This window comes from Cucumis sativus, chromosome 7 (genome assembly GCF_000004075.3).
Source record: "Cucumis sativus cultivar 9930 chromosome 7, Cucumber_9930_V3, whole genome shotgun sequence".
In the NCBI taxonomy this organism is placed as follows: Eukaryota; Viridiplantae; Streptophyta; class Magnoliopsida; order Cucurbitales; family Cucurbitaceae; genus Cucumis; species Cucumis sativus.
In genome coordinates this window covers 22,295,437-22,321,885 of record NC_026661.2, presented here as the reverse complement: position 1 = coordinate 22,321,885, position 26,449 = coordinate 22,295,437, and the positions used below count along the sequence as shown (strand labels likewise).

The following is a 26,449-nucleotide window of genomic DNA, read 5'->3' as shown; positions in this document are numbered from 1 at the left end:
TGCCTTTCATTTAACTTTTTTTTAAGTAAACAAAAACTATATTAGAGGTTTTTTTTTAATAGGCATAAATTTATAGATAATTACTGTTACTTTTAGAAACATGAATAATTGTGTATTTATATACTAAGAATTCTTTCCCTATCTTACCCTCCATTATCTACCTTTTACATATCCTCCCAAAGCATCATTACAACTTTGGTGAATCAATTGATTAGAAAAGATAAATTAGATTATTAGTGAAAGAATATTTCTGGATTATTATTTATTATTATTATTATTTTGGTTGGATGAAGATACCAAATGGATAAGCTATAAATTTCACTAATATGTAATATAAACTTAAAAATTATCCCAAGCAATGCACTATTAATATTTTATCTATAATAATTATTCTGAATAATTTAAATTTAGAAACATATAAATTGGGATGTCTATCATAATCACTAATGAATCATAGTCTTGATCGTGATTTGTCAAAGAAAATCAAAATTTTATGTAATTAATTGTGTGAATGACATTGTTAATGTAGAATAAAACGATCCATACTGTATTAATTTGGTATTTTTACTTGTTCTAACCTAAATATTTAAGTTCTGATTATACAAATTTGGTTACTTGTTCTAACCTAAATATTTAAGTTCTGATTATACAAATAAAAACTGACTTCTGTAAATTTATTGGAATATAAATACCATCAATATCGAGAAATGGATTATAATTTTTGTGAGTTTATAACATATCTAGTAAATAGTGATCACTTGATCACCAAGTTATGCCTTATATTTTCCTTTATAGTTTATTTGTTTTGCCTAAAAGGATACAGCCTTCTGAATTAAGTAAAAAGAAAAACAATATTAAAACACTTTTTTAACCATGGAAGTAGATAAATGAAATATTCTTTTAAAATAATCTAACACCATAAATTATAATCTAAAATTTAGATTATCAAATAAATTTATTTAATTTCTAGGTAGCTCAGGAACGAGACATATTTTTGTATATATAGATATGGTAAAGAAAAATGTAGAAAAATAAACGTTTGATCATAGTACAACAAATTTTGTGAAATGAAATGATGATTGATGATGGATATTATTGTATAAATTAAAATGTTGTATTAATATATATTTGTTGTTATTTAAAAAGGATTAAAATAGTAAATATTGATATAAATTTTGATGTTTATTTTATTTGAATAGGAAAAGATTGAGGAGGGGAATAAAATAAATAAAAAAAAAAGCAAAGAAAGACTAAAAATAAATGGATGAGCATGAGTGCATGAGCATGAGAAAGAGAGATTGAGATGAGATTAAGCAATAACAATAATGATAATAATAATAATAATAAGGATAGGGGAGGGAGGGGGAGGGGGAGGGGGAGGGGGAGAGACCAGAAAAATACGTTATCTTGAAGAAAGGATAAAACGGTCATATCAACAAAGTCTTAGCAACGAACACCCGCGTTTCGCTAATCTCTCCCGATTGAACAGAGAACTTTGATTTTTCCTCAAAATTCTCTCTTTCATCATAAAAACCTCTATTTCTCTCTTTAATTCTTCCTCATTTCTCACCATCTCTCATTTGTGCTCTCTTCACTAACTCGGTGGCCTGACTCGCCGGGTCACGGATCGCAATGACTCGGCGTTGCTCTCACTGCAGCAACAATGGCCATAACTCCCGAACCTGCCCCTCCCGCGCCGGTGGCGGCGGTGGCAGTGGCGCAGGTGTCAAGCTCTTTGGGGTTAGGCTCACCGACGGCTCTTTCATCAAGAAAAGCGCCAGCATGGGTAACCTCTCTGTACATTACCATAGTTCTTCTTCCGCCGCCGCCTCTCCCAATCCCGACTCTCCTAACTCCGATCCCGTTCATGATTCCGATGGCTTTTTATCCGATGATCCTGCCCATGCATCCTGCTCCGCTAATCGCCGGGCTGAAAGGAAGAAAGGTAACCGATGAACAGTTTCAGAATCCTAGAGTTATGTTTTGGTCTTGAAATGTTTGTTTCTGAGAGGAATTCGTGTTTGGTTTTCCTTGTGATCCGGATTAGGCTATTTAATTTTCTTGATGTCCGTGTTCTAGAGCTTAGTCGGAGTTTTTTACTATCTTTTGTTGTCGTATATTTTTGACGAATTTCATGGCCGTCTTCTGATAAATACTTCGCGCTTGGGTGATTTTCTTGTCTTCGTCAGTTTTTTTTTTCATGTTTTCTTTCGGACTTTTCCCTGGCCATTTATTTCTTTTTTCTTTTGATCGGTTCCGTCATTCTTTCTATTTTGTTGCGAATTCCGATACCTGAATTTTGTGTCCTGTAATCATTGAGAATTTCAATTCGATGACTTGTTGTACTGCTTTCCGTAACGTTCGCGGGAACTATTAAGAGTGAAGTCTCTGGCCACAAGTTTTTTCGTGGATAATGTGGATGGAGTAGACATCTTTTCAATTATTCAACGTTTCCTTTAACCAATCCTCTCGAAAGTTTCTGGACCAGTGCTTTCTAAGTATGCATCGAGAAGTAATGACCTGCTGACTTTTCCATATGGAACTTCAATCTCCTCTAAATGGATGTGGTTGGACTTACTTTCATTTCAATTTTAATGGTCACTATTGAAAGCTATGGAAAGTTGAAGAGAGGAATAATGCCTTTAGATTGGCATTTGAAAATAATTGCATGCAAGGCAACAGGTTCGAGAGGAGGTTGGAGGGATGGAAACTCCATTAGGCTTCATTATGTAGTAAATATTGCATTGCATGATATATTTACTAGTTTCATTTCTATTTGAGCAGGCTATGTCGAATTAGAAACTTGTAGAGTTCTGTAGGAAAGAATTCGGCCATGCAATTACTCTCTGGTATGCGACATGGCTGGGTGGTTGAGGAGTATGTACTTAGTTGGCATTATTTTGTTTGTGGCTAGTGTTTGATGATTAGCTTAGCTGTGACTGTAATAGGCTAAGCTTGGCGATTGTTGCAGCCTATTATAATTTGGTAGGTACGATTCTCTGTTTTAGTTTTTATCATGGAACCTTTGGCCCCCTTGATTGTCAACTTTTTTTCCATCAATCAACATTTGTGGAACTCATCAAAGGCCTGAAAGTCAGACGTGTTTTATTTAGTCTACAAGCATTGGAGTTCTAATAGTTGGGCCAGGTATTATATTGCTGTTGTTTGATACCTTAAACTTTGTTTTCAGGTGTTCCATGGACAGAGGAGGAGCATCGATTGTTCTTAGTTGGTCTTCAGAAACTGGGGAAAGGAGACTGGCGTGGGATTTCTCGGAATTTTGTTATAACAAGAACTCCAACTCAGGTGGCAAGCCATGCTCAGAAGTATTTCATACGACAGAGTAATGCAACGAGAAGAAAGCGAAGATCGAGCCTTTTTGACATGGTTCCTGAAATGGTTTGTCTTGAACTCTTACATTCTAGTTTATTATTTGTGTCCCCCTTCCCCCCTCCAGATAATGTTTCAAAATACAGCCGTGCATCTCTGTTGAAATTTGTGTGTTAGCATCTACTTAGTTTTTCTTGTCACGTTTCTGTGGTCATAATGTGCATATGGGTATTTGTGACCATAGAAACGTGTCCCTTCTCTGCTAGCATGACATAATTTTTACTTCATTAGGTTTTGAGTTTCTTCATTTCATGTCTCAGGCAACAGATCCGCTACCTGTGCCAGAAGATGAGATTTTACATGCTTCTCAGACAAAAGAAACAGAAAACTCTAATTCACAACCTTCACTAAATCTCTCACTTAACTCAGAGTTCCATATGATGGAAACTACAGTAGAAGAAAATGGAAAAGAACTCCATGTACCTAAGATGGAAGTTGCTGGTTTTCCCCCTGTGATACCAGGATTCATCCCAGCTTATATGCCTGTACCTTTCCCTATTTGGGCACCAAGTTCATTCCCAATGGAAGAAGAAAATGTTGTAGAAACGTGTCATCATGAGGTCCTAAAGCCAATTCCAGTTGTGCCAACGGAGCCAGTCAATGTTGATGAACTAGTTGGCATGTCTCAACTCACTCTGCGAGAGTATGAAAGAGAGCGTAGAGAGCCTTCACCTCTGTCCTTAAAATTGATAGGTGAGCGCTCAAGACAGTCGGCGTTCCATCCAAATGCTCCAGTCAGTCGTTCAGAGTTAATCAAGGATGATACTGATACAATCTAAGCTCATTGAATCAAGAAGGGACCAGTTTTCATGCATCATGAGCTTTTCTTGTAAAATTACACCCTTAAACTAGTTTTTTTCTTCTTAGAAAGTCTGTAGTGTGGTTGTTTTTATTGATATAAAGTAGGCTAGTGAAAGTCCTTTTTAAGTATATTTATTCTTTGTAATTGTAAACAGGTAGATATTGTAATAAATATGTTAATCAGCAGATCCTAACTTGATTTTGTAGATAACTGTTTGTACCTCTTTTAGGTTTTAATACACCTGTCTAGTGTGATACCGTGATCCGCTTCATATGCTTATAAGTTATAACCAAGGAATTGATTGGTGATTTCCTTCTTTTGGGTTTTTCTCGTTCCATTTCCTGGCAGGCAGGTTGAAACACAAACGAAGCTGACTCAGTTGAACTAGCTACAATCTTCACCCAGGCAACAACAGGAGGGGAAAGATTGGAGTTCTTGCAGCCTTGCTGAAGCTATCCTTCAATAACCAGAAATGGGGTTAGGTTCATTTCTTTGTTAAATCAATTTGGGATCAACTGTTTTTGTCCACACACACCCCTTGTGCCCCATGTATGAACATATGGACTTGAATGAATATTGAATAATGAACACTGGAATAAGAGAATCTAGTTTCCTACAAAAATGGACCCCACTGGTTTTTATGTTTTCTAATAGTAAAAATAGGAAGGAATGACGATTTTACATTTTTATTTTAACAAAAGTTAAAAGAATATTCAAGTGCTGAAATCTAAACCGTCCACTTCTTTCTGGATTTAACTTTCTACAGTTAAGTCCTTGATAGCTAAGCATGATGAAGAATTCTTTTTTAGTTCAACATTTTGGTAGAAAACGAAGAACTCTTTTTTAGTTCAATATGTTGGTAGTTGAAGATTGGAAGATTTTATTCTTTGCCAAGATTTTTCATTACTTTTTTCATATTAAAAGCCACGAAAACTTGTCATGGCTAACATTAGAAATTAGACCTAAAGCGACCCTCAAACAAGCACACCACCTGCCACTCGTATTCTATGTTGGTACTGCCTTACATAAAGGCGGCAGCTGCCTATAAAAGCCAAGTTTTCCTTGTTTCTACACATATTGTTTCATCTTAATTTATGTTTTTAATTTAGAATTTTGATTTAATAAATCTGTTAATGTTTTTCTCTTAAGTGTTTACTTTATCTAGCCAGGTTTTACCAAAAAAACTAGAAGCCATGCCACATACAACTAGATTTTGATCCAGAGAAGAATGCATGATTTTGCGGACGATATGTCGTCTTGACATTGGATGTTTGGATGGCATTAGTCTTGAATTGATTCTGATTATGGTTTCCAATTTTTGGTCATGCAACATCGTGGAGATTGCCATGTTTGTTCTCCCTTCTACCACGTGTTGATGCAGCAAAAACTCCTCCGTAGTTATATCTCTTTTTCTTACCCTAACTTATATTTATAAGTTGTGTCGTTTCAGTTTTATGATGGGTGATTTCGTTGATTTCCAAAGTCAAGTGTTTATCACCAACAACTCCAGTGAATCCTTAACAGACGACGACGTCTACACCAAGAGGTCAAAGACCCTTGTAGGAATAACGGGGGATCGATGAGTGCATTGGACAATGGACGTAGTAATCTTGAGTTTTTGTGGGGTTTTGGATTAGATAAGGTATGTAGAACTGCAATTAAAGATGGCATCACCATATGTGTTATATTTCAAGTTGGATGGAAAGATGATGGGTTGGTGGAGGAAGATTTTCAGCTGGTTCATTATTTTGGCTGGTTTGATGGGGACGGAAGTTTTTGGTACGTCTTTTGGTTATTTATAATGACTTAAATACATCTATTTGCATGCAAACTTTTAGGCTTGATAATCTTTGGTTCCAATTCAGTTACTTATAGATATATTAAAATTATTTGTTGGATTGAAACCATCAAAACCTTTTTTTTTATATCTGTGAGTCACTTATAGATGTTATGTTAAAATTATTTTCCCTGACTCTACAACATTTGGGTGTCAAGGAAACTCATAGGAAGAAACCATCAAAACTTATTAACTTGAACTTATGTATTTGATTAAATTATTGTTTCCCTCTTTCAATTTTATTCCTTTCCATTATTGGGGTGGGTTTTAAATTATTCTGAGTTCAATGAAAGCGTAACCATAATGTCTTAATCAGCCGAAACCCTTACTTAAATATGATGTCGAATTACTATTTTTAATTCTGTGAGTAAGCCGAAATAAGTATCCTTTTGTCCACCCTTTTTTGTTGACCTATTTCATAACAATTTGGCCTTAAAGATTTGAGTTAAGTTATAGGAAACCAAATAGAATGGTACACAACCGACCTTATTGACCTCTGGTTGTCTTTGCAACCACACCTGAGATAATGAGCATTATGATTCAGATCAATTTGATTGTAGGAGGAAAATTTATTTTTATTTATTTATTCTACTTTTTAGAGTCTTTGAGGCGGTTGATCACAATGACTTAACACCGATTCATTACTCTCTGAGTATTTAAGGGGCTTCCCTTTAAATCACAAATTTCAAATTATATTATTGTTTGTTAACCATGAAATAAGATGCTTAGAAAAGGAGATACTCTTCTTTCCCATTCCTTAGTTTGGCTAACGACGAGGAGACATTTCCAAACCATTTTAAATGGTTTTCACCTTGGTTCTACTTCAATCAAAATAATTACACTCATTCTTTATGTATTGAAGCTGTTCCCAATGAAAGATGGCACTGTTCTAACATGTGGCCATTCCTGCTTTGATACCGTTTAAATACAAAGTATAAATTATGGTATTTTGTCAGTGAGTTTAGGAAGGGGTTTCCAATTAGAAACCTAGTTTGGAGCATCCATATATATTTTGGGTACAACAACTGTGGGGAGGGGATCAAACCTCTCACCTTAAGGATAGAAGATCATGCCAATTATTGTTGAGCTACGTTCACTTTGGCGAATCCATATATTTGATATGGAGTTTGGGCATATGATTGCTAAATATATGACCAGTCTATTATCTAGTGGTGATTTTAGGTGAGTACGTGCGTTCAAATAACTTCCATGAATGATTAGAAAAAGAGTGGATTAGAGGGGGGTCTGACATTGGTCAGAATGGACAGATTAGAGGGGGTTCTGACATTTGTCAGAATGGGCAGTGGGAAATGGCATTTAGAAAGTCTTATGGGAGGTTTGATGATGTCTTCTACTCCGTTGGATCTACAGGTTTGGTTCTTCTCTCAGCTTGCCAGATAATTTTTGCCAACTGTGGTGACTCGAGCATTGCTTTGTTGTGGGAGTCAAATCAGCCCTTGACGGCTGATCACAAGGTTCAATTAGAATTCTTTATCTGTCCTGCTTTATGTTTCTGAAATGTTATAGTTGGCAACAATTTAATAATTTAACATCATTGTTAAATAAAAATTTCAATTATGCTCACCAATCTTTTAGTTCTCCCACTTGTCTCTTCTAAGGAATGGATAAGATGTTGGAGTCAGATTCTAGATTATGGATGCTGATGCCGTTGTAGGGATCATTGTGTTTTCCCTTTACGACATGTTTTATTTTGTATGAATCTGTTGATATGTGTTTTGCTATCCTTGACGTGCTCTTATGCCATTGAGTTATAGGCTCACTTCTGAAATTAGTAGGTGAGAGTAATATCTGAAGCTTTGGAAGGAAATTGTATACAAACTGGTTGTACCTGTTGATTGTGTAGTTATTAAACCATGAAGATTCTTGATTTTGTATCCTATTGCAGATTATGGTTGTTGAACACTTTATTGCTATCGTGCCTTGATTTAAGTGTGTATGCTTTGTAATCTTTGTATTCAAATTAATTAAAGACCAGTCATATATATGATTTGGGTGCACAATTTGCCCAATATTTTTAGCTGATATAATGGCTCTCGTTTTTCCACTTTCTGATGCAGATCAGTTGGCTAGATGAATATTTATATGATAGACTTGTAAGGGAAAAGCGAGAGTTTTGTTTGTTGGCTGCCCTAGGGTCGAAAGGAGGGCTGGCTATGACCAGAGCAATAGGTTGTTTCTGACCCGTAGCATCATACTATCCTATCTAGTCATAACTAGTTATGATTCTATTGATTTCCCGACGCTAATACTTTGAAGAGTCAAGTTAATAATGATTATAGTTATCATCGAGCAAGTCTTGCAAGCTTCTTTTTCTTTTTTTGAAAAGGTCTTATTAAGTACAACATGGGAGTGAAGGATTTGAACTCGGAACCTCTTGTCCTCGAGAACATATAGATTTCAGTTGAGTTGAACTCATGTTCGCTTCTTGCAATCTTTTGAAGAAGAGCATTTATACTAACCACCATTTAGTGGTAAAATGATCAATAACTAACTAAGAGATCATGGGTTCGATCCATGGTAGCCACCTACCTAGGAATTAATTTTCTACGGGTTTCTTTGACACTCAAATGTTGTAGGGTCAGGCGGGTTGTCCCGTGAGATTAGTTGAGATGTGCGTAAGCTGGCCCAGACAATCATTGATATAAAAAAAAAGATAAAAGATCATTTATACTAGCCGGAAGAAATATGCTATGTTGGCCTGTGATTCCAAGTTTTATTATGATTATAATTAGTTTGAGGTTATGTTCTTGTTTAGCAAAATTATTGTTCACTAAGCTAATCTTCCTCGACTCATTTGGGATCTGTCACCATTGTCTAACTTTGCAATTACTTCCTTTTATTTTAGCTACTCCACTCCATTGTATTCTAATTTCGAGTGTGTTTCTTCATCAGGTGATCATTAGGTAAAACCATGGATCATATGGGAGCCGGAGGTCACATTTATGTCAAGGACTAAAGTATATGAGTGTTTGATTTTGGCAAGTGATGGAGTATGGGGTGTCTTGTCTAATGATGACGAAGATGGTGTGCAGCATACCAAGGAGGCAATGCAGAAAGTTGGTGTTTAGTGGAACTCACGATGCAATTTCTCCACGACAATATGCTGCAAATCAATTTCGCAAGGTAGCCAGTCATTTCAGTGGTGACAACATCTCCAGTTATTGTGATTGACCTAAAGCACCAAATGAAGGAGCGTCAGCCTGAAAGTCCATAAAGGATGGATGGGCAGACCCCAGAAGCATGGTGATCTTTTCTAGAAACTGGACATATACTTGGGCTGTAAATAGTTGTACAAACGCTGCCAGCTCCTTTACCATATCTTTCTAGTTTGTTAGAGAAACTTCCTATGTATTTTTCTACGCACCTAGTTCCAACCTTGTATACAATTTTTTTCATGCAATATGCATCAACCATACCCAGGTCCGCTAGTGTTGTGTTTCTTTTCATTATTTCATTCTAAGCAAATGAATTTGTTGCTTCTATGAATAATTAGCGAACTCTTTACAATACAGAGTGTCATTCAGTTTCATTCAGAACAATGTATGCAATTGAACGTGTAGTTAATCAATCTACACGTGACGCTACTCGATGAATGTTTAGTACTTAGATTCTTTCTGTTTTAGGTTACTACGAGGACTCGGATGGGCTTATTTGGATAACACTTTGGTGAATGGAGCAAAAGCTACACATAGTGGAGAATGCTGCTTTCAATAATTTCATATTTCCAAGGAACGGATTCTTGTGAGGATGAACAGGATTGATGCTGCAAAAGAAAGGAATATCTGCGTAAAGGTCACTGAGAAAGCAACCTTAAAGGTAAGCTTCTATATGATTGCAACCAACACGCATAAGTTTGGATTATTCTCAATGAACACATTCTCGATTAGGAAAGGTACAAACAGATTCTATTGTTCGTTACATCCGCTCTTGCTCTCTTGAGAAGGCCCATTAAGCAACTAATCCTCTTAGGTGGTAATGTTTATGCTTTCTTTATATGGACGATGGCATCAAAGCCAGATTTTAAAATTATATTTGTTCCTCTCTTGTCGTATAGTTGATGTAAGCTTGATCTTGATGTTTCTAATTTATTTATTTATTTTAGTTCAACAAACTTGTAGTCGTGTGGATATGTGAAGTGGAGATTTGATTTTTTTTATTTTTTTTACTGATAATACAAAGTCTTAAACAGTATGTAGAGATTTGAATTTTTATTTTTTTGGTTGATGATATAAAGTCCTAAAATGTTGATGGGATGAAATTTGATGGTTTCTAACTCTTTTTTTGGGTCCAATACGATTTTAATTAATTATTTTATTGTGAGAAAACATTAGTTTAGTGTTGTTCGAGCGCAGTTCCTGACAACAATTTCAAATTTTCCCCTTGAAATTTGCTTGGTGGGAAAATAACTAGTACTATGTAGTTTTCATACTCTCTCTATGTGGCACATCAACATATTTTTAAAGTTAGTGTGGGTTTAATGACATTAACTTAGAAGATAAATCTATAATGTGAACAAAAGAAGTTTGATATTTCTGTTGTATTAGAAAATTTCTCGACTTCTAATCTTTCCCACCAACAATTTCTATCTCCATCTCGACAGCTTCTGTCTGATTGACAGTCTTTGCTCTCTCTTTTCAATGCAGATTTACGTTTCTACCTGGGATTAGGAATATTTGTCTACTGACCTTAAGCTTCATGGGGGTGTTCTCCCATAGCTCAATTTCTCTATTATATGGGTCTCACCTCTTTTTTTCGTTTTCCTCGATTTGGGAGTTGAGACTCTTTAGGAAGGTTCGTTTCTTCGTCACGGGTTTCAATGATGGAGGATTTAACACCATTAATCTTATTTGAAGTTCTTTTTACTATTACTATTACTTTGATTTTTATTTTCAGGAGTCTTAGTGATACAACATTTGTAGGAGTAACGTAGAGAATCTAGAGAGCATGTTATGTAGGAGTGTCTGCAAGTATGATTTGAGACAGTATTTTGTAGGCTTTTGGAGTGCATAAGAGGTCTTGTTTGGAAGTAGGTGGGTTTTGTTTCATCCTCCCTTCTATTTTATGGGTAGCTCTTTGTGTGTGCCTTTATTTTAGTCTTGCGAATTTTTAGCAAATAGGAGAGATTTTAGAAGTGTGGAGAGTTTTAGGAGTTTGAAGTTATGTCGAGACGCTTAGGCTCAATACTTCGCTTTAGGTATTTGTAAGTTGCTTGTAACTAAGGATAGTGATTGTCGTCCGTCTCTTCTGATTATTCTTTCATCTCTCTGGAGCCTTTTTCTGCAATTTTTTAGTTAGCTTTTTATTATGACTTTTCTTTTTTCACCATTTTGTGTTGCGTGGTTTTTCATTAATTTTCTTTTTTAAATAGAAAGAATTTTATGAGTATTTTTACGATTTCTCCTTATTCCTTTTTTCACTAGGACTAAATCTTTTAGTCATTCAAAACATTTGACATAGAACTGAGAACCTAGATAGTTACAGAGATTTGTGTGGGCGTTGTGATACTTTATCAACCCTTTTCATAACAATTTGAATAAGCAACCGCAAGGATTGACAATACAAGGAAGAGATTGATGATTGTCCAGAGTGGGATTCTTATCGACATTGGAGGGACAGTGATAGAAAAAGAGGGTCACAATCTATGCCACATAAAAAGGAAATATATAAATATAAAACACATAGGGGTTATTCTGATCCCACTTCACCCACCACACCTCACCCACATATATGGCTAGCTTTTTCCTGTTAACTCTTTTAACAAGGCATTTGATGTGACGAAGCATTTGAGAGATAGATAGAGAGGTCAGCTGGGAGAGAGCAGTGCATAAAAACACCTTTTTGCTATATATGCATTTCTCATTTTACTTAGTATATAATATATATGGCAGAGGAATGTAAAGTTGTGGAATCTCTTCCCCTGAACACTTGACATTTTTCACTTTTTAACATTACATCTGTCTAAAAATGCAGGTGAGAGAATGAAAGAGTTAAAAGACATGACAAGGACCATTGCCTGCGATTGATTGTACTCAGCTTCTTATGTCAATCATTGGTGGGATTTCTTCTGCCTTTAGGGATCATTTCTCCATTTTGCTCAACTTATTGATTCTCGCCTTCATGCTGATGCTTGCTCCTCGACCCATATTATTTATTCTCCACTCACCATCTCTTAACTTTTCTATAAATCCTTTCATTCTACTAATTATCTCTTTTTTAAAAAATTATTTTTCCCAACCAATCTTAAATTAAAAGATCAAATAAAGTGATAAAGCATTATCCACGAAGCTTGTTTGGGATGGACGGGTTCTATTTTTCTGCTTCATTAGGTTATTGTGTGAATGAAATTAATTGAATGAGCTGTATATTCAACCAAAACTTGGGTGCATCTTTTGATGCTCTCAATCACACGAGCGACACCAGTTTAAAGTTTGTTGCGTCGTTTTTTCTAAAATATAAAAATGAAATATTTCATCTTTTTTACAGAAATATTGGACTAGGTGTAACATTGTCATTTTTCTTTTCTTCTTTAGGGATTGAATTTTAGGCTTTTTGATTGTGAAGTGTATATCTTGACACTTAACATTGTATATATCATGCATATAGAGGGATGGAGAGAGAGAGAGAGGAGCTGTTTGGAGTAAGCACTATATATATGGAGGCTTATAAGATAGAGTGAATTGGTATTTAATAAGATAAATATACTAACTAACCTTTGCAGGACATAGGTACTAAAGACTAAAGACTTGGGAGGGCTCTAAGTTTACTCCCTACGGATTATTAATTTGAAGTATCTCAAACTTTATATAATACTGTCTAGACTAGTTTAGCCTAATTTTAGATGGATAAAGGTATTGTCAACTTGCCATGTTAATATGAAAACCACTCAAACAGATTAGTCGACGTAAATAAGTTTAATTTCATTATTTGAAAAAGTTACATTTTGTTTTTTTGTTTTTTCATTTTTCTTTTTTTCCCAGGTATATAAGGCAGGGATTTATCACTTTCAATCGACATGTGCCATAGACAGTTGATGGAATTATCAAGGTATTTATCCTCTGATCAAATTATTATAATTTAGAATACTAAAGTTTTATGTAGATAAAATATATGCTGATTTAACTATGTGTCTCTTTAAGAAATGGTGAGCCAAGTCCATATTTGGGTCCTCGCTTTTATCAGTAAAGGTGTCTCAAGTCTGAGCTTCTGTAGCCTAACTAATTATAAATATTCGAATTTTAAGTTTGATGTCGAAACTTAAAGGGAAATTTTGCTGATTAAAAAAAAAAACCAAACTTATAAGAAACTATTGAGGATTTATGGTAGTGGTGGCTTCATTATCATTGCTGAAGCCTGAAGTGTCTTAGAGTTTCGGCGGAGTCTCTCTCCGAGTGACACTATCCGTCTAAGAGAGATCCTCCCATTAACTGCGTGGTAAAAGTTATGTCAAAATACAAGTTTAGTTCACGCCTTGTTTTTTCAAGTTAGTTTAAAAAGTGCTTTTAATAGGGTTTTTTAACTTTAAGAAATTATCTCGTTGGTTAGTTTTAAATATTATGTTCTGTCTATTTTTTTTTTTTTAAATTGCATTGGATGCCACTTTTAAAAGATGATAAATGTAGGATCACATTTATAAATAATTGTAAATATAAAAAGAAAATTATTAGTCTATTACGGATAGAATTCTATCAATAATTTTGTCTATTATCGATAGATTCATACCATAAAACAGTTTGATTTTAAAAATTAAATGTGAATTTTGTTGTATTGCATTGTGCTGTCTGATATATGTATTTACAACCTTTTTTTTATTTAGTTGATATTTTTTAAAATTAAAGACTATTAAACAAAACATTAAAAGTTTAAGGTCTATTAATATATATTATAAATCAATTTAAAATATGTTTAATATGGATGTATGGGCAAGACAAAAAAAAGAATTTATTAGACATTTTTTATATATAAGCGACAAGTGTAATTTAAATCACCTAACAAAATTTAATTATATTTTTTATAAAAAAAATAAACCACCATAGATTTGCTTATGTAATTGAAATTATCGTTCGTTATTTTTTCTGTAAATCATAAAAAGAGAAAAAAAGAAAAAAACTACGGGGAATTGTAAATATAGTATACACAAAAGAATTTACAATATTACAAAATTAAAATCTATAAGTTTATTATTGGATCTATCTTGAATTGATTTTGTATTGAATTATTTTTAAATATTGTAAAATGAACAAAAATATTGAATCATTTTTAAATATTATAAAATGAACAAAAATATTATCAAAATATAGCAAAACTTCGTATCTCTACCTAATTTTAGGTATATATAAGAGTCTACAAGTCTGATTCATTACCATGGAAAAAAAGCTATTTTATTTTTTAACTTTTAAAAATTGAAATTCTTATTCGTTTTGAAACCCAAAATATATAGCCACTACATCTAGCACTCTGTATTTGCTTAGGTAAACCTCTGTTCATTGGAAAGTGAGGCAAAAAGAAAATATCGTGTAACTTTTTTCAATATTAATAACAGTAATAATAAATAAATAAAGCTGGCTAAGTTTAGTGAATTGATTTTTGAAAAGGTTTGGTTTTTTTTTTTACTATTATTATTGTTGTTTTTTTAGCTTAATTGGATGTTTTATTCAAAGGACACGAGTCACAAAACCGGTCCTTTGTTGGATGGAAAAAGATACTAATTATCATTAAAATAGAGTTTATGCGGTGCTACGAGAATTTGAAACTTCAACCTTAATTGAAATAAGTTTATTCCAATCATCATTGAGAAATATGAGATATATAAATATTGACAACTAAAACAAAGCTAAACTATGAGTAAACACATCAAAGGTAGGTTAAAGATTAAGGATTTAAATCTACAACTTCAAAAGAAATGTATGAATGTTTATGTCTTTTATTGTTGAGTTAGGTTTGTATTTGCATGACCATCACTTGTAGAAATGTAAACTGCACTTTTCTAATTTGATTGTTGTTTTTATACTAAATTAGATTATTATTATTGTGTATATGTTACCATGTATATTAATATTTTTATTACTTCATTTAAAAATTTTGGGTACGGTTGACTTAGTGGTAGAAAAGATACATAGTTTCAATAAATGCCTGGAAGGTTTAGGATTGAATTAATGGTGATGACTTACTTAGGAATTAATTTTCATGGATAAAAAAAACTATAAATTCTTTTCTTTCGAATTTGGTAGAGATTTAAAATTCCAATCTAAAAGAAAAGAAGCAGGTACCTCAACTGTAGAACTATTTTTGCTAAAATCTGAAATGTAACCTGTTCTTTGATTTGATATTTCTCTCCACCACACCACAGAATATGTCATACTCATTTCCTTCGGATGGATAGGTTCATTTTGGAAAGATGACAGAAGGAAAGAAATGATTGGCCAATTAGAGTAAATTAAACAAAGTGAAATGATTCATGTTCTTCTTACCTTAGGTAGAAAATATCTTAGGAAAAGTCGAATTTTAGATTGGAATAGCAAGAGTGATGTGATTTTTTATTTATATATCAAATTGGTGGTGCATATATGGAATGGACACTTGGGATTGGGATAAATTCTTTGTCTAGCTAGTACGAAAGCAAATAAACTTTATATTATTATTTAGGTGCTTGGGAACAGGACAGATTTTGTTTTGAGCAATTTTTTTTTTCTTTTCTTTATGGGGGCCGGGGTTGTCTAAAGTTGTGAGTTGAGTTTTTTGTACAATAATTTTTAACTTCGAAAAAGTTTTTAAAGGTAACGTAATTGAGTCGTGAACAGTAGAAATAAGAACAAATTTAGGCATCCATGAATGTCAGGAATTTCCTTTTAAGTGCTGTTTATGGAAAAGTACATTAAAAGTTAGTTTATAAGGAAAAAAAACATCCAAGTACCAATTTAATCATTCTTTATTTGCCGCCAAATTACTCTGGTTATATTTCTGTTACATCTAGTGTGGTTGTTTCATATACAGCTTCTCTTTATCAAGCTTATTATATAAGCAAGGATATAGAAAAATGTAAAATAGAACTTGATGTATCTCTTTACATCAAATCTATATTATTTTGTATTTTGTTTTGGTACGTATACAGTAGCTTTGCTGAATCTATTTTAAATGTTAGTTTTCTCATATATATTCTTAATTAGAAAAAACATTTTGAATGAGATTTAAGTATTAATTATTTATTGATTCTCAAGTATACTACATCTTATCAACATGCAAATAGTGTCTTTCAGATAACTTGACGGTGAAATTAAACTGCGGATAAAAACAAATATATACATAAATAAGGGAACGTAATTATAACATCATCAAGAATATTTCTTGAAGAGAAAGGACTTCTCCTCTTATTGGAATTAGGCACCCAAAAATCCTGTGGTCACAGTCAGAAAAATCCTAATCAATGATTAGAAGGCCATACCAAGACAAAATTGAATTGGCCACAGTGATAAGCAGAATTTCTTGTCTTTTCTTTCATTTTTACCTATTTTTTGTGCTTAAGCTGCTTTTGGCAAACCTAGCACCCTTCACGCAAGGGGTGGCTTTCAGGTTTGGAGCTCAAAAGGAAGAAGATTTAATTACCTTTACCAAAGAATTTTTGTCCATGTATTACGTCAAGTTTTTATGCATATAGCCTCGTTACTACTCCGAGTAGCTTCATAATATTGTTTTGGAAATTACTAATTTCATATGTGAAAAGTACACGTATGTTTTAAATAATTAAAAATATTTATCATTATATATATTTTCATAGTGTCTGGCCGCATATATAAATGAAAGAATGGCGCGAGAATACTTTATATATAATTTTTTGAAAGTTTTAATACCAAGAAGTATATCAATGCCAAAATACTGTAGTGTGTAGAAACATTATAGAGTACTACCACTAGTGACCTTTAACAAGATGTATAGCAACAGCATAATTCTAAAGAAAAATTTGAACTTTTCGTGTGTTCGAGTAGAATCTGCATACAGGCTAGAAAGCTGCATATAGATCAAATATTATTATTATATATAAATTTGTGACATTATCGTATTTATATTTCACATTGTATTATACTTTTTTTTTTTGTTTGTATTTATGTGAAGAATCCATATAGCCGAGATTTATACCTTTAAGCCTTATGATTTAAATTGGATGCTCGACAAGTTCCCTTGTTCTTTCACTCTCTTTTTCAAAGCAGTCTGGTCCACACATCACATACCTTGCATTGTCATGATCTTCTGTTCCCTTTTCTCACACCTATTCCATCTCCCTTTTCCTTCATTATATAAACTCTCCCTTCCAACCCTTTCTTAGGAGTATAGCTTAACCGCCTCTAACTATTTCTTTCCTTTTCTTTGTTTCAACCTCATAAAAGTTCTACTTTTGGAGTCATTTGCACTTCCTCAAATGGAGAAAACACAGTTGCGTAGGCAGCTTGCTAACATTAGGCAGTCCCTTTTTGATCAGGTAATTAATGATGTTCACATTTAATTCCACCACCCTAAAAGATTACTAATTTAACAACATATCTCATAGTTAGGAAGTGTTAGTTAAGTTGTAATTCCTACAATGAATGACAATTCCCTTCGATTTCATGTGTTATATAGCCTGTATGCTTTTGTTCATATGTGAACTGGAAGAGCAGTGTAAAAAGACTATACTTGGCTTGCTATATCAGTGATATTTTCAGTTTAGCGTGTTAAGTGTAATATCAAATGCTTCGTTTTGACATCAAATTTCGGCTGGCCATTTGTCAGGGATTTCTTGACGAACAGTTTGTGCAGTTAGAGGAACTGCAAGATGATGCTAACCCAAACTTTGTGGAGGAAATTGTTACATTGTACTACAGAGACTCATCCAGACTGATTCTTAGCATAGAGCAAGCACTGTATGCTTCTTATTTTCTTTTGCTGCTTACCAAATTTTGACCTAAGAAAGTCTCTTTGTTATATAATTAATCTCCAAAAAATTTTCATCTCAAATGCAGACAGAAGAGCCCTCTGGACTTCAATAAGTTGGATGCCCTTATGCACCAATTTAAAGGAAGTAGCTCAAGGTAACCCAAATATTTTGAATAACTGGCAATGTTAACAAAATTTGAACATAAAAGTCTTTAAAAAAAAATAAAAAAAAATGTGAGAGAGAGAGGGTGAGGTGGCCATGGGTCGGAGTATATACTCTGATGGGCACTAGTTAAATATAGCCAAACAAATCTTCCTGTTGAAAAAACACTCATGTTCTTTTTGTAATGGGTGCAGTATTGGAGCCAAAAAGGTGAAAGCTGAGTGCACACAATTGAGGGAATATTGCAAGGCAGGAAGTGGAGAAGGGTAAATATCTATCATACATATCTTTTTTCTTATTCCCTTCAACGTGGACGGCTGAGATTGATCGAACATGAATTTGATCCCTTTCCCTGCTCCTCCATTTTAAGTATACATCTATATTTTCATTTTTTTAAAAATATATATCAGTTTTTAAATTAACAAGTATAGTAGAAAGTAACATGAGCTTTGAGATGTATGGTTCAGTCTTTGCATGCATGCAATGGAAACAATGACAGTAGGAAGGTAGACAATAACATATTATTATTATTATTATCGTTTACATCACATGCTCACTTAGTTACATGAAGAAAAAGCAACCAACTTTTTCAAACTTGTTCAGTTAGGTCATTACTGTGCATCACTGTTGATGGTATCTTATACTAATTAAAGAGATTTTCCTTAAAGTTTTCCATTAAAAATCTGCTTATTTACTCTAAAAAGTAAGCTTTGTTTTCTAAATCTTCTTAAAAAGTGATTTTGACAAATTTTCCATTCCTAACTTTTAATTAAAAGGGGTTATTTAAAAACAAATGTTATTCTAGAAGGTATATATATATGCATGTAATCTACTTAATTGTTTGGGTTCAAAGTCTCGACTCCCTAGTGCTACTTGAGAAACAGTTTCCTTTCCCACTTCCAAACACTTTTTAAGGCTTTAAAGAGTTTGTACAGGATCACCTATTTTATTATCATTTGTTAACTGTTTACTAAAAACAAATATCTCCTTTTTTTATAATGAAAACAGATGCATGAGAACATTCCAACAACTGAAGAAAGAATATACAAGTCTGAGAAAGAAGCTTGAAGCCTATTTTCAGGTTTGTATAAAAAAGCTTAGCTCCCATTCTTTGGTTTCCTTCGTTACTTTTTCATTCCAATATAATATAATCTATTTTCTGCAAGCTAAAGGTAATTAACATTTAAGTTTTGTGGTCTAATCACAGCTCGCAAGACAGGCTGGGCCCATGGAATCTGCATGTCGGCCCAAGTAATCATATGTGGAAGACAAATGGAGGACAGAGCTGATGTGGGAAGATGTGATTGGAGATCTTTATGTTTCTCTAAATTATGTAAAGCTCCAATTGTGGATTGGAGCAGCCTGTGGGGCTTATAGGTTGCTTTTCTTTTCTTTTCTTTTCTTTTTCTTTTCTTCTTTTTGGGTTCATGAATGCAATTTCGATTGAAGTTTTGGATCCTTTGTGACTATTGTTTGGGCCTTCTGATCTCTTAACATAACATATCCATTCTTGCCCCAATTATTTACTCTTGGGCCGTCTAAATAGCAAAAGGCCCAAAGCCTGCACTCAACTTTTCATATTACCAAAAAACCTAACTCTTATTAGCTTCATAATGTATAGTATACTGAAGATTTGAACGCCTCAAAGCAAAAAACAGAGTATTACCAAAAAAAAAAATGAAAAATGTAAACAGTGCGATTAAACTATGATATGAAATGTTTGCAATGAATGAAACACGTGTCATTTATTATTATTATTTACCTCAACAAGAAACTAAAATAAAAAATGAAATTGTATATATTTATGGTTGTATATAAAGTGAGATTGGCAACGGTGGAACCATATATACATACATAATAAGTGCTACAAAATTGAGAGAATAAAAAATGACAAGAAATAAGTATAAAGTTATATCTACAACTAGAGTATATAAAATCAAAAAGTTATATATTTATCTTATGTGCTTTGTACTTCTATACTATATAAAATAGTAATTAGGAAGAAAATTGTTTTTTAAAAAATAAAAAAAGTCAGAAGATAGTTAGCATTTCATTGAATTTTTGTGGTTAAATTTAATTGAGTAGAATAGTAAAGTAAAATTATTATAGGAAAAGAAAATAGATTAAAATGAGAAAAATAGAAGCTGGACGGAATAATGCGAGTGATGATCTGAAAAGGACTGACGTAATAGATTGGTGGGAGAGATCCAGGAAGGCCGCCTCCTCCGTTTGCAAACTCAAACACCTCTTTCTCTTCTCTTCTCTTCTCTTCTCCCACTAATTTTTTCTTTTCTTTTTTATTCTTTGTACTCTCCCACTCACTTCTACCTTCTTCTTCTTCTTCTTCTGCTTCGGACTTTTCTTTATTTCCTTCTTCTTCCTCTGCTAGGGTTTCCTCGGTTATCGATCTTCATTTTCTCCACAAACCATCTCCATTGCAGCTGCTTCTTCTACATGCCTTCATAGGGTTTTCTAGATTTCTTCTCTTGTTAGAAGGTTCTTTTCTTAAATATATGTATGATTGGCCTGGAAATCTGACTCAACTTCAACGCCACTTTTCTGTTCTCGAGGGTTCTGTTTGGTCGACTTTTTGTTGGGGGAGATATACTCATGGCTTCTTACCGGCCATATCCTCCTCAATCGTCTTTCGGTTCTGCTCCAGCTCAAAACTCTATTCCACCTCCATCTGCCCAATCCGCTTCCGTCTCATCCCAACAGCGAGGAGGAGCTACTACTCAATATAATCAGAATTGGGGTACTTACGCCGGTGATGCCTCTGCACCTCCTGCTCCTTCTTCATCCTATCCCCAAAATTACAACAACCAACTTCATCAAACTTCTAATTACCACCATCAACAGTATGGTCCTCCCAGAACACAACACCCTCCACCTCCTCCTCCTCCTCCTCACCAGTCCTATCCTTATGCACCTCAACCACCGCCCCCTCCTCCTCCTGATTCTTCCTATCCACCGCCTCCACCCCCACCAGCGACTTCACAGCCTCCTAATCTTTACTATCCTTCTTCACAGTATTCCCAGGGTAATCAAAACCAGCAGTCAATGCAGCCACCACCTCCGCCCTCATCTCCACCACCGAGTTCTTCAATCCCCCACCTCCCCCCCCAAATTCTCCCCCACCTCCATCAGCCTCTCAGCAAAAAGCAGAGGGTACAAACATGGGAGCACACGAACGCGATAAAGGAGTTCCCAAGGATCCCTCATATGGCAGGCGTGATCGTGAAAATTCAAATCATGATAAACACCAGAAGCATTCTGGTCCCCCAATGCCTCCCAAGAAAGCAAACGGTCCTTCAGGGAGAATGGAGACAGATGATGAGAAAAGACTGAGGAAGAAGAGAGAGTTCGAAAAACAAAGGCAAGATGAGAGGCACAGACACCATCTAAAAGAATCCCAAAACACTATACTGCAAAAGACCCAGATGTTATCTACTGGGAAGGTGCATGGATCAATTGTAGGATCCCGAATGGGGGAAAGGAAGGCTACTCCTTTTCTTAGTGGGGAGAGAATAGAAAATAGGTTGAAGAAGCCAACCACATTTTTGTGCAAGTTGAAGTGAGTATGTAGATATTTTTCATTGTTATGATCTGGTTTTAAGTCTTGTCTATAATTGTTGACGTTTACTAAGAACTCTTTGGATGAGTGAATGAGCGGAATGCTCAGTTAATATTTATTCCTTGTATTGTTATTGTTTTCATTATCATAATTTTTTCATTCTATGTGATCAGGAAGGCATATCTTTATTAACACAAATTCACACCGCCCTTTTTCCCAGGGGATCGTTTTTAGTTTCAATCTATGGATTAATGTTCTGTAATAATCTCTAAAAACACCAATTATTTAATGCCCCTACCAATGTTTTCTGGTAGAAATGATATTTCATGCTTCTTCTCTTATCGATGTTCATTGATTTTTATATTCTTATGGCTAATTATGTTGTACTTTGACTTCCATGCATTTCAAAGATTCCGCAACGAGCTTCCAGATACAAGTGCTCAGCCGAAGCTCATGTCACTACGGAAAGAGAAAGATCAGTATGTATTCTATTCTTTTCCTTCCAAAGTTTGCATAGGTGTGCAACTTGTGCTGATACATGAGGTGCTTCTCCATTTTTTGTTCTTTTCATCCCTTTATACTGCCCCTCATTTTGCTAGATACAATTATGTTATTTTGACGATCTATAACTATTTGACGCTGTACAAAAATTATCCACCTTGTGATAGTTATTAACAACTGAAAATGTAGAAATTAAGTGAAACATCTCTTGCTAGACAAAAAGGGAATTGATGAAGGTAAGCCAGAGCACTAGTTGTAATATTGAGAACTCAGAAAGCTAAAGTTTGATGTATTTGCTTATAAATGTTCACCTAGACAGACAACCTTACTTGAATAGGATCAGTTTTATAGGTTGTAGAACCATTTCCATGAGTTCTAAAAAGGTTCGCCTAGATAGTCTTTTATCCGAAGTTGGAAAAAAATGTAGTTTTGACAGCTTAGCTCTCGTATTTATTCTTCTATGCAAACCATTACTTGAAAGACATAAAGGGATCCTATGTCACATGTGTATTAGTATTTAAGATTGGTAGTCACCATATTGTGTGAAAAAATGGTTTGAATTACCACTGTGTTTAGGTTGTATTGGTTGTTTTCATTGAAAGTATTAATTTCTTGGTATTACGGTCCTTTTTCTCTTTTATTATCTTACCAATAGGTTTGACTTAAATAATAAGAGGTAGCATCTTCTATTTTTTTGGATGTTGCAGCTATACAAGATATACAATTACATCACTAGAGAAAACCTACAAACCTCAGCTTTATGTAGAGCCAGATCTTGGAATACCTCTCGATTTGCTTGACCTCAGTGTATACAAGTATGGATCATATAAATATTTTCTTTATAACGTGACTATTTTTTGTATAAACTTATTCTAACTTTTCTCTATGCATATGCTTACTAGCCCTTCTAGTGTTAGAATGCCCCTTGCTCCTGAAGATGAGGAATTATTACGTGATGATGTATTGAAAACTCCAGTTAAAAAAGATGGTGGTATAAAAAGAAAAGAGCGTCCTACTGATAAAGGTGTTGCCTGGCTTGTTAAGACACAGTACATTTCTCCTCTCAGCATTGAATCTGCGAAGCAGGTATTTCTATTGAAGTTTTATTGTACAAATAATTATGCTGCAGTTGTATCAGTGTTAACAAGGGTTGCATCTGCAGTCTTTGACTGAAAAACAGGCAAAAGAACTGCGAGAAATGAAGGGAGGACGCAATATTCTTGAGAACCTCAATAATAGGTTTGTCTTTTTCCTTTAAGAGAAGGAAAAAAAACCTAAGCTATATGTGGTGTGATTATATTCTTTACTGAGTGATCTTTATATTTTCCAGGGAAAGACAAATTAAGGAAATTGAGGCATCATTTGAGGCATGCAAGTCACGCCCTATTCACGCCACTAATAAGAATTTATATCCTGTTGAGGTTTTACCTCTTCTACCTGATTTTGATAGGTACAAAATAATTCAATCCTTGATTATGAATTTGGTAAATAAAATAATGGATTTATTATAGTACATTAGCGCAAGAATTTTGTGTCAGCTTCTCCTCAAGGCTGCAATACAGTGTTAGGATTTAAATTGCAATTAGGGTGCATTCCTTCTTCTTTTGGCACTGGATATTTTCGTATAGGTTCGCTTTTCAATAAAATTTGATTGCTAGCAACAATATAATCTTTGACAATGGTCTTACAAGTTACATCATGTGCCGGAACATCTAAATTTTGACATTCCTATGACTTGCAACAATTGGATGAAGTCTGGAGGCAGTGTGCCTTATATCACATTCGTCAATGTATACTTTCTTATTCAAAAGAATATTGTTATTGCATCAGGTATGATGATCCATTTGTTGTGGTGGCGTTTGATAGTGCTCCCACAGCTGATTCAGAGACTTTCAACAAGTTAGACCAATCCATCCGTGACGCTCATGAATCACAGGTCAGTTTTGAGGTTATTTATACTTCAAATATATTATTGAAAGGCTGATTGCTAAAGTTCATTTCATTAACACTTACATATATTAATCATTTTCTTACCACAAAAGAAAATATTGGTTTTAGTTTAAATCTTGGGTCTTGTTCGAGTAGAATTTGTGGATTAGATTGAGTAGGTTAGGAGGTATTTCGGACTTAATACAAATGTTCAAGTTGGGAATTGGCCAACTTCAACAACCCTAGTTCACTGATGATCCCCACTTGCTTGAATTGGTAAGGTCATCTATTTAAAAAAATTCTATAAAAAAATAGTGAGATAATACAGTAGTTTTTGGAAGCAATAACTAAATTATTTAACTTGCCCCTTTGGGGACCTCCGATAGAATTAAGTTGTGTTACTCAACGCCTTTAGATTTGAATTGGTTATTTTCTTGAAATTACTGGAGAGTAAGAAAACTTGAGAAAGAAACCATTGGGTGGAAATGGAGTTAATTTAAAAAGGTACGTATGTAACAAGTTTTCACAATATGGTATGTCTGTGATCAGAGTTAATTTGAGTAAGGCCCAATCTTGGTACCATACCAGATTACCAATGATAAGTTTACTTTTCAGATACAAGTTGATAACATTTATCAACTTCCTTGATCAATTAATAAAACTTTTCTATTTGGTGCTGTACATTTTTTTTTATAAGGAAGAATTTCCAACTGAAGATTAGGGAGGATTGTTAACATGCAGTATGAAGTAGTTAGTTCTAACGCTGCTTGTTGATCCTTTTCAGGCGATAATGAAAAGTTATATGGCAACAAGCTCAGATCCCTCAAAACCTGAGAAATTTCTTGCGTACATGGTTCCCTCTCCAGATGAGGTTGGTGGTCAATGAATAATATCTTTTAATTTTAGTATTTTTCATTGGAATTTTAGTTTTATGTTTTTCTTATCTTGCCTAAAGCCAAAGAGAAATGAAGTCCGTAGCATTCTTAGCTCCCTTCGCTATTCCAAAAACAAATGGAAGATTTAAAACATAGCTTAATCTACTACGCAAAGATTAACAGCACCTACACCTTGTGTTTACATTCCTTTTTATGAAATATCTCTACTAGGCAAAGATTTCACCTCTCTCTCTCGCATACACTCTGATGTGAAGCAAAGTCAATAAATAAGTATCATTCCTATTTGGAGGGAGACATGTTTATTCTCTTGTTTTGATTCAGCTTTCGAAGGATATTTACGATGAACAAGAAGATGTCTCTTATTCCTGGGTTCGTGAGTATCATTGGGATGTAAGTGAAGGCATTTTTAATTAGTGTACAACACTAAGTTAGAATTTCGACTGCATGTTTGGTGAGGTTTCTGATGACACTTGTGACAGGTACGGGGTGACAATGTGGACGACCCCACTACATATCTCGTTTCATTTGATGATGCAGAAGCTCGTTATGTGGTATTCATCACATCTTTTCTATTTCTTTATAATTCTTTGGACTTCACATATGTATTCATGGGCTTGTTCTTGGTTTAGAGATTTACTCATCTATTAAATTTCAATTGTAGCCACTTCCCACAAAGCTTGTTCTTAGAAAAAAGAGGGCTAAAGAAGGGAGATCCAGTGATGAGGTTGAACATTTTCCAGCACCTGCAAGAGTGACTGTAAGGAGAAGACCAACCGTAGCTACTTTGGAAGTGAAGGATCCTGGGGTATAGTCTAAGTTTATGAACTTCAATTAGTAGTATTACCCATGTTTATGGTTATTGGCGATCTTTTTTTAACTTTGCTGCTTTCAGATTTACTCAAATTCAAAAAGAGGATCAGATATTGAAGATGGTATAGGAAGATCGCATAAACATGATAGACATCAAGACATGGATCAATTCAGTGGAGCTGAAGACGAGATGTCTGATTGATCAATAACATTTTGGTACAACCAAATTTTATATGGCTTCCCTTGGATTATCTTCCAAATTCAAACGCGGCTGTGGGAGTCGGCCCAATTTTTCCTTATATACAACCAGATGTTTATGGTGCTTTATTGAGTGTGTACGTTACATGATCTATTGCTACGCTAACTTTAGCACTTGTTTTCATTATCAAATTTCTTAATCTGTATAGTCTCTTACCGACACGGCAGGAAAAGTGAAATCTGATAGAAGACTCTAAATTAGATACTCCCATTTTCGATTCTTTTATGTGGGTAAACCAATTATCTCGTGTGATGCATCTTACAATGATCTTGTACACATCTTTGATAATAAGATTGCAGTATTTTAGTGGATCATAAATTTCCACCTTCCATCTCTGTATTTTTCTTCTTTCTGTATCAAAGT

General features: G+C 34.2%; 3 protein-coding genes across 11 annotated transcripts; all 3 read left to right on the top strand.

Annotated features, from left to right (window-relative positions):
- The first annotated feature begins 1,434 nt into the window (after positions 1–1,434).
- LOC101214316 (transcription factor MYBS3) lies at positions 1,435–9,559 on the top strand. 8 transcript variants are annotated; one of them, XR_004218465.1, is made up of 8 exons: positions 1,435–1,945; positions 3,191–3,399; positions 3,651–4,219; positions 4,541–4,669; positions 5,643–5,971; positions 7,401–7,504; positions 8,108–8,219; positions 8,943–9,559. XR_004218465.1 is itself a non-coding variant. In XM_004141616.3 (3 exons), the coding sequence occupies exons 1-3, from the start codon at positions 1,633–1,635 to the stop codon at positions 4,167–4,169; spliced, it is 1,041 nt and encodes a 346-aa protein (XP_004141664.1). In that variant the 5' UTR covers positions 1,435–1,632; the 3' UTR covers positions 4,170–4,402. The 8 variants fall into 8 exon arrangements, 1 of the variants encoding a protein (XP_004141664.1); XR_004218461.1 differs by having other exon boundaries at positions 5,362–5,971; XR_004218463.1 differs by having other exon boundaries at positions 4,545–5,971.
- On the top strand, positions 9,151–19,646 carry LOC101214800 (histidine-containing phosphotransfer protein 4). Of its 2 annotated transcripts, XM_004141618.3 has the most exons (10): positions 9,151–9,293; positions 9,674–9,866; positions 12,021–12,102; positions 13,028–13,094; positions 17,429–17,520; positions 17,811–17,941; positions 18,041–18,109; positions 18,312–18,383; positions 19,126–19,198; positions 19,325–19,636. In XM_004141618.3, exons 5-10 carry the CDS (start codon positions 17,461–17,463, stop codon positions 19,370–19,372), a joined length of 453 nt encoding a protein of 150 aa, XP_004141666.1. In that variant the 5' UTR covers positions 9,151–9,293; positions 9,674–9,866; positions 12,021–12,102; positions 13,028–13,094; positions 17,429–17,460; the 3' UTR covers positions 19,373–19,636. The 2 variants fall into 2 exon arrangements, with proteins under 2 accessions (XP_004141666.1, XP_031745195.1); XM_031889335.1 differs by lacking the exons at positions 9,151–9,293; positions 9,674–9,866 and adding an exon at positions 10,932–11,080 and having other exon boundaries at positions 19,325–19,646.
- A 616-nt stretch (positions 19,647–20,262) lies between these two features.
- Positions 20,263–26,404, top strand: LOC101203806 (protein PAF1 homolog). The gene is given in 13 exon segments (XM_004141735.3): positions 20,263–21,220; positions 21,223–21,691; positions 22,102–22,170; positions 22,900–23,007; positions 23,095–23,278; positions 23,355–23,431; positions 23,523–23,642; positions 24,023–24,128; positions 24,906–24,992; positions 25,339–25,407; positions 25,497–25,568; positions 25,679–25,822; positions 25,910–26,404. Coding segments are annotated over 13 exon segments (2,118 nt in total). The 5' UTR covers positions 20,263–20,727; the 3' UTR covers positions 26,030–26,404.
- Positions 26,405–26,449: the final 45 nt, after the last annotated feature.

What these genes read in the sequence shown, in the direction of transcription:
- LOC101214800 (XM_031889335.1), top strand. Translation starts at nt 17,461, where the DNA reads ATGGAGAAAACACAGTTGCGTAGGCAGCTTGCTAACATTAGGCAGTCC. An exon ending in AAGGCAGGAAGTGGAGAAGG is followed by an intron (nt 18,384 to 19,125) that starts GTAAATATCTAT and finishes TAATGAAAACAG; the next exon opens with ATGCATGAGAACATTCCAAC. An exon ending in AGCTTGAAGCCTATTTTCAG is followed by an intron (nt 19,199 to 19,324) that starts GTTTGTATAAAA and finishes GTCTAATCACAG; the next exon opens with CTCGCAAGACAGGCTGGGCC.
- LOC101214316 (XM_004141616.3), top strand. Translation starts at nt 1,633, where the DNA reads ATGACTCGGCGTTGCTCTCACTGCAGCAACAATGGCCATAACTCCCGA. An exon ending in CCGGGCTGAAAGGAAGAAAG is followed by an intron (nt 1,946 to 3,190) that starts GTAACCGATGAA and finishes CTTTGTTTTCAG; the next exon opens with GTGTTCCATGGACAGAGGAG. An exon ending in TTGACATGGTTCCTGAAATG is followed by an intron (nt 3,400 to 3,650) that starts GTTTGTCTTGAA and finishes TTCATGTCTCAG; the next exon opens with GCAACAGATCCGCTACCTGT.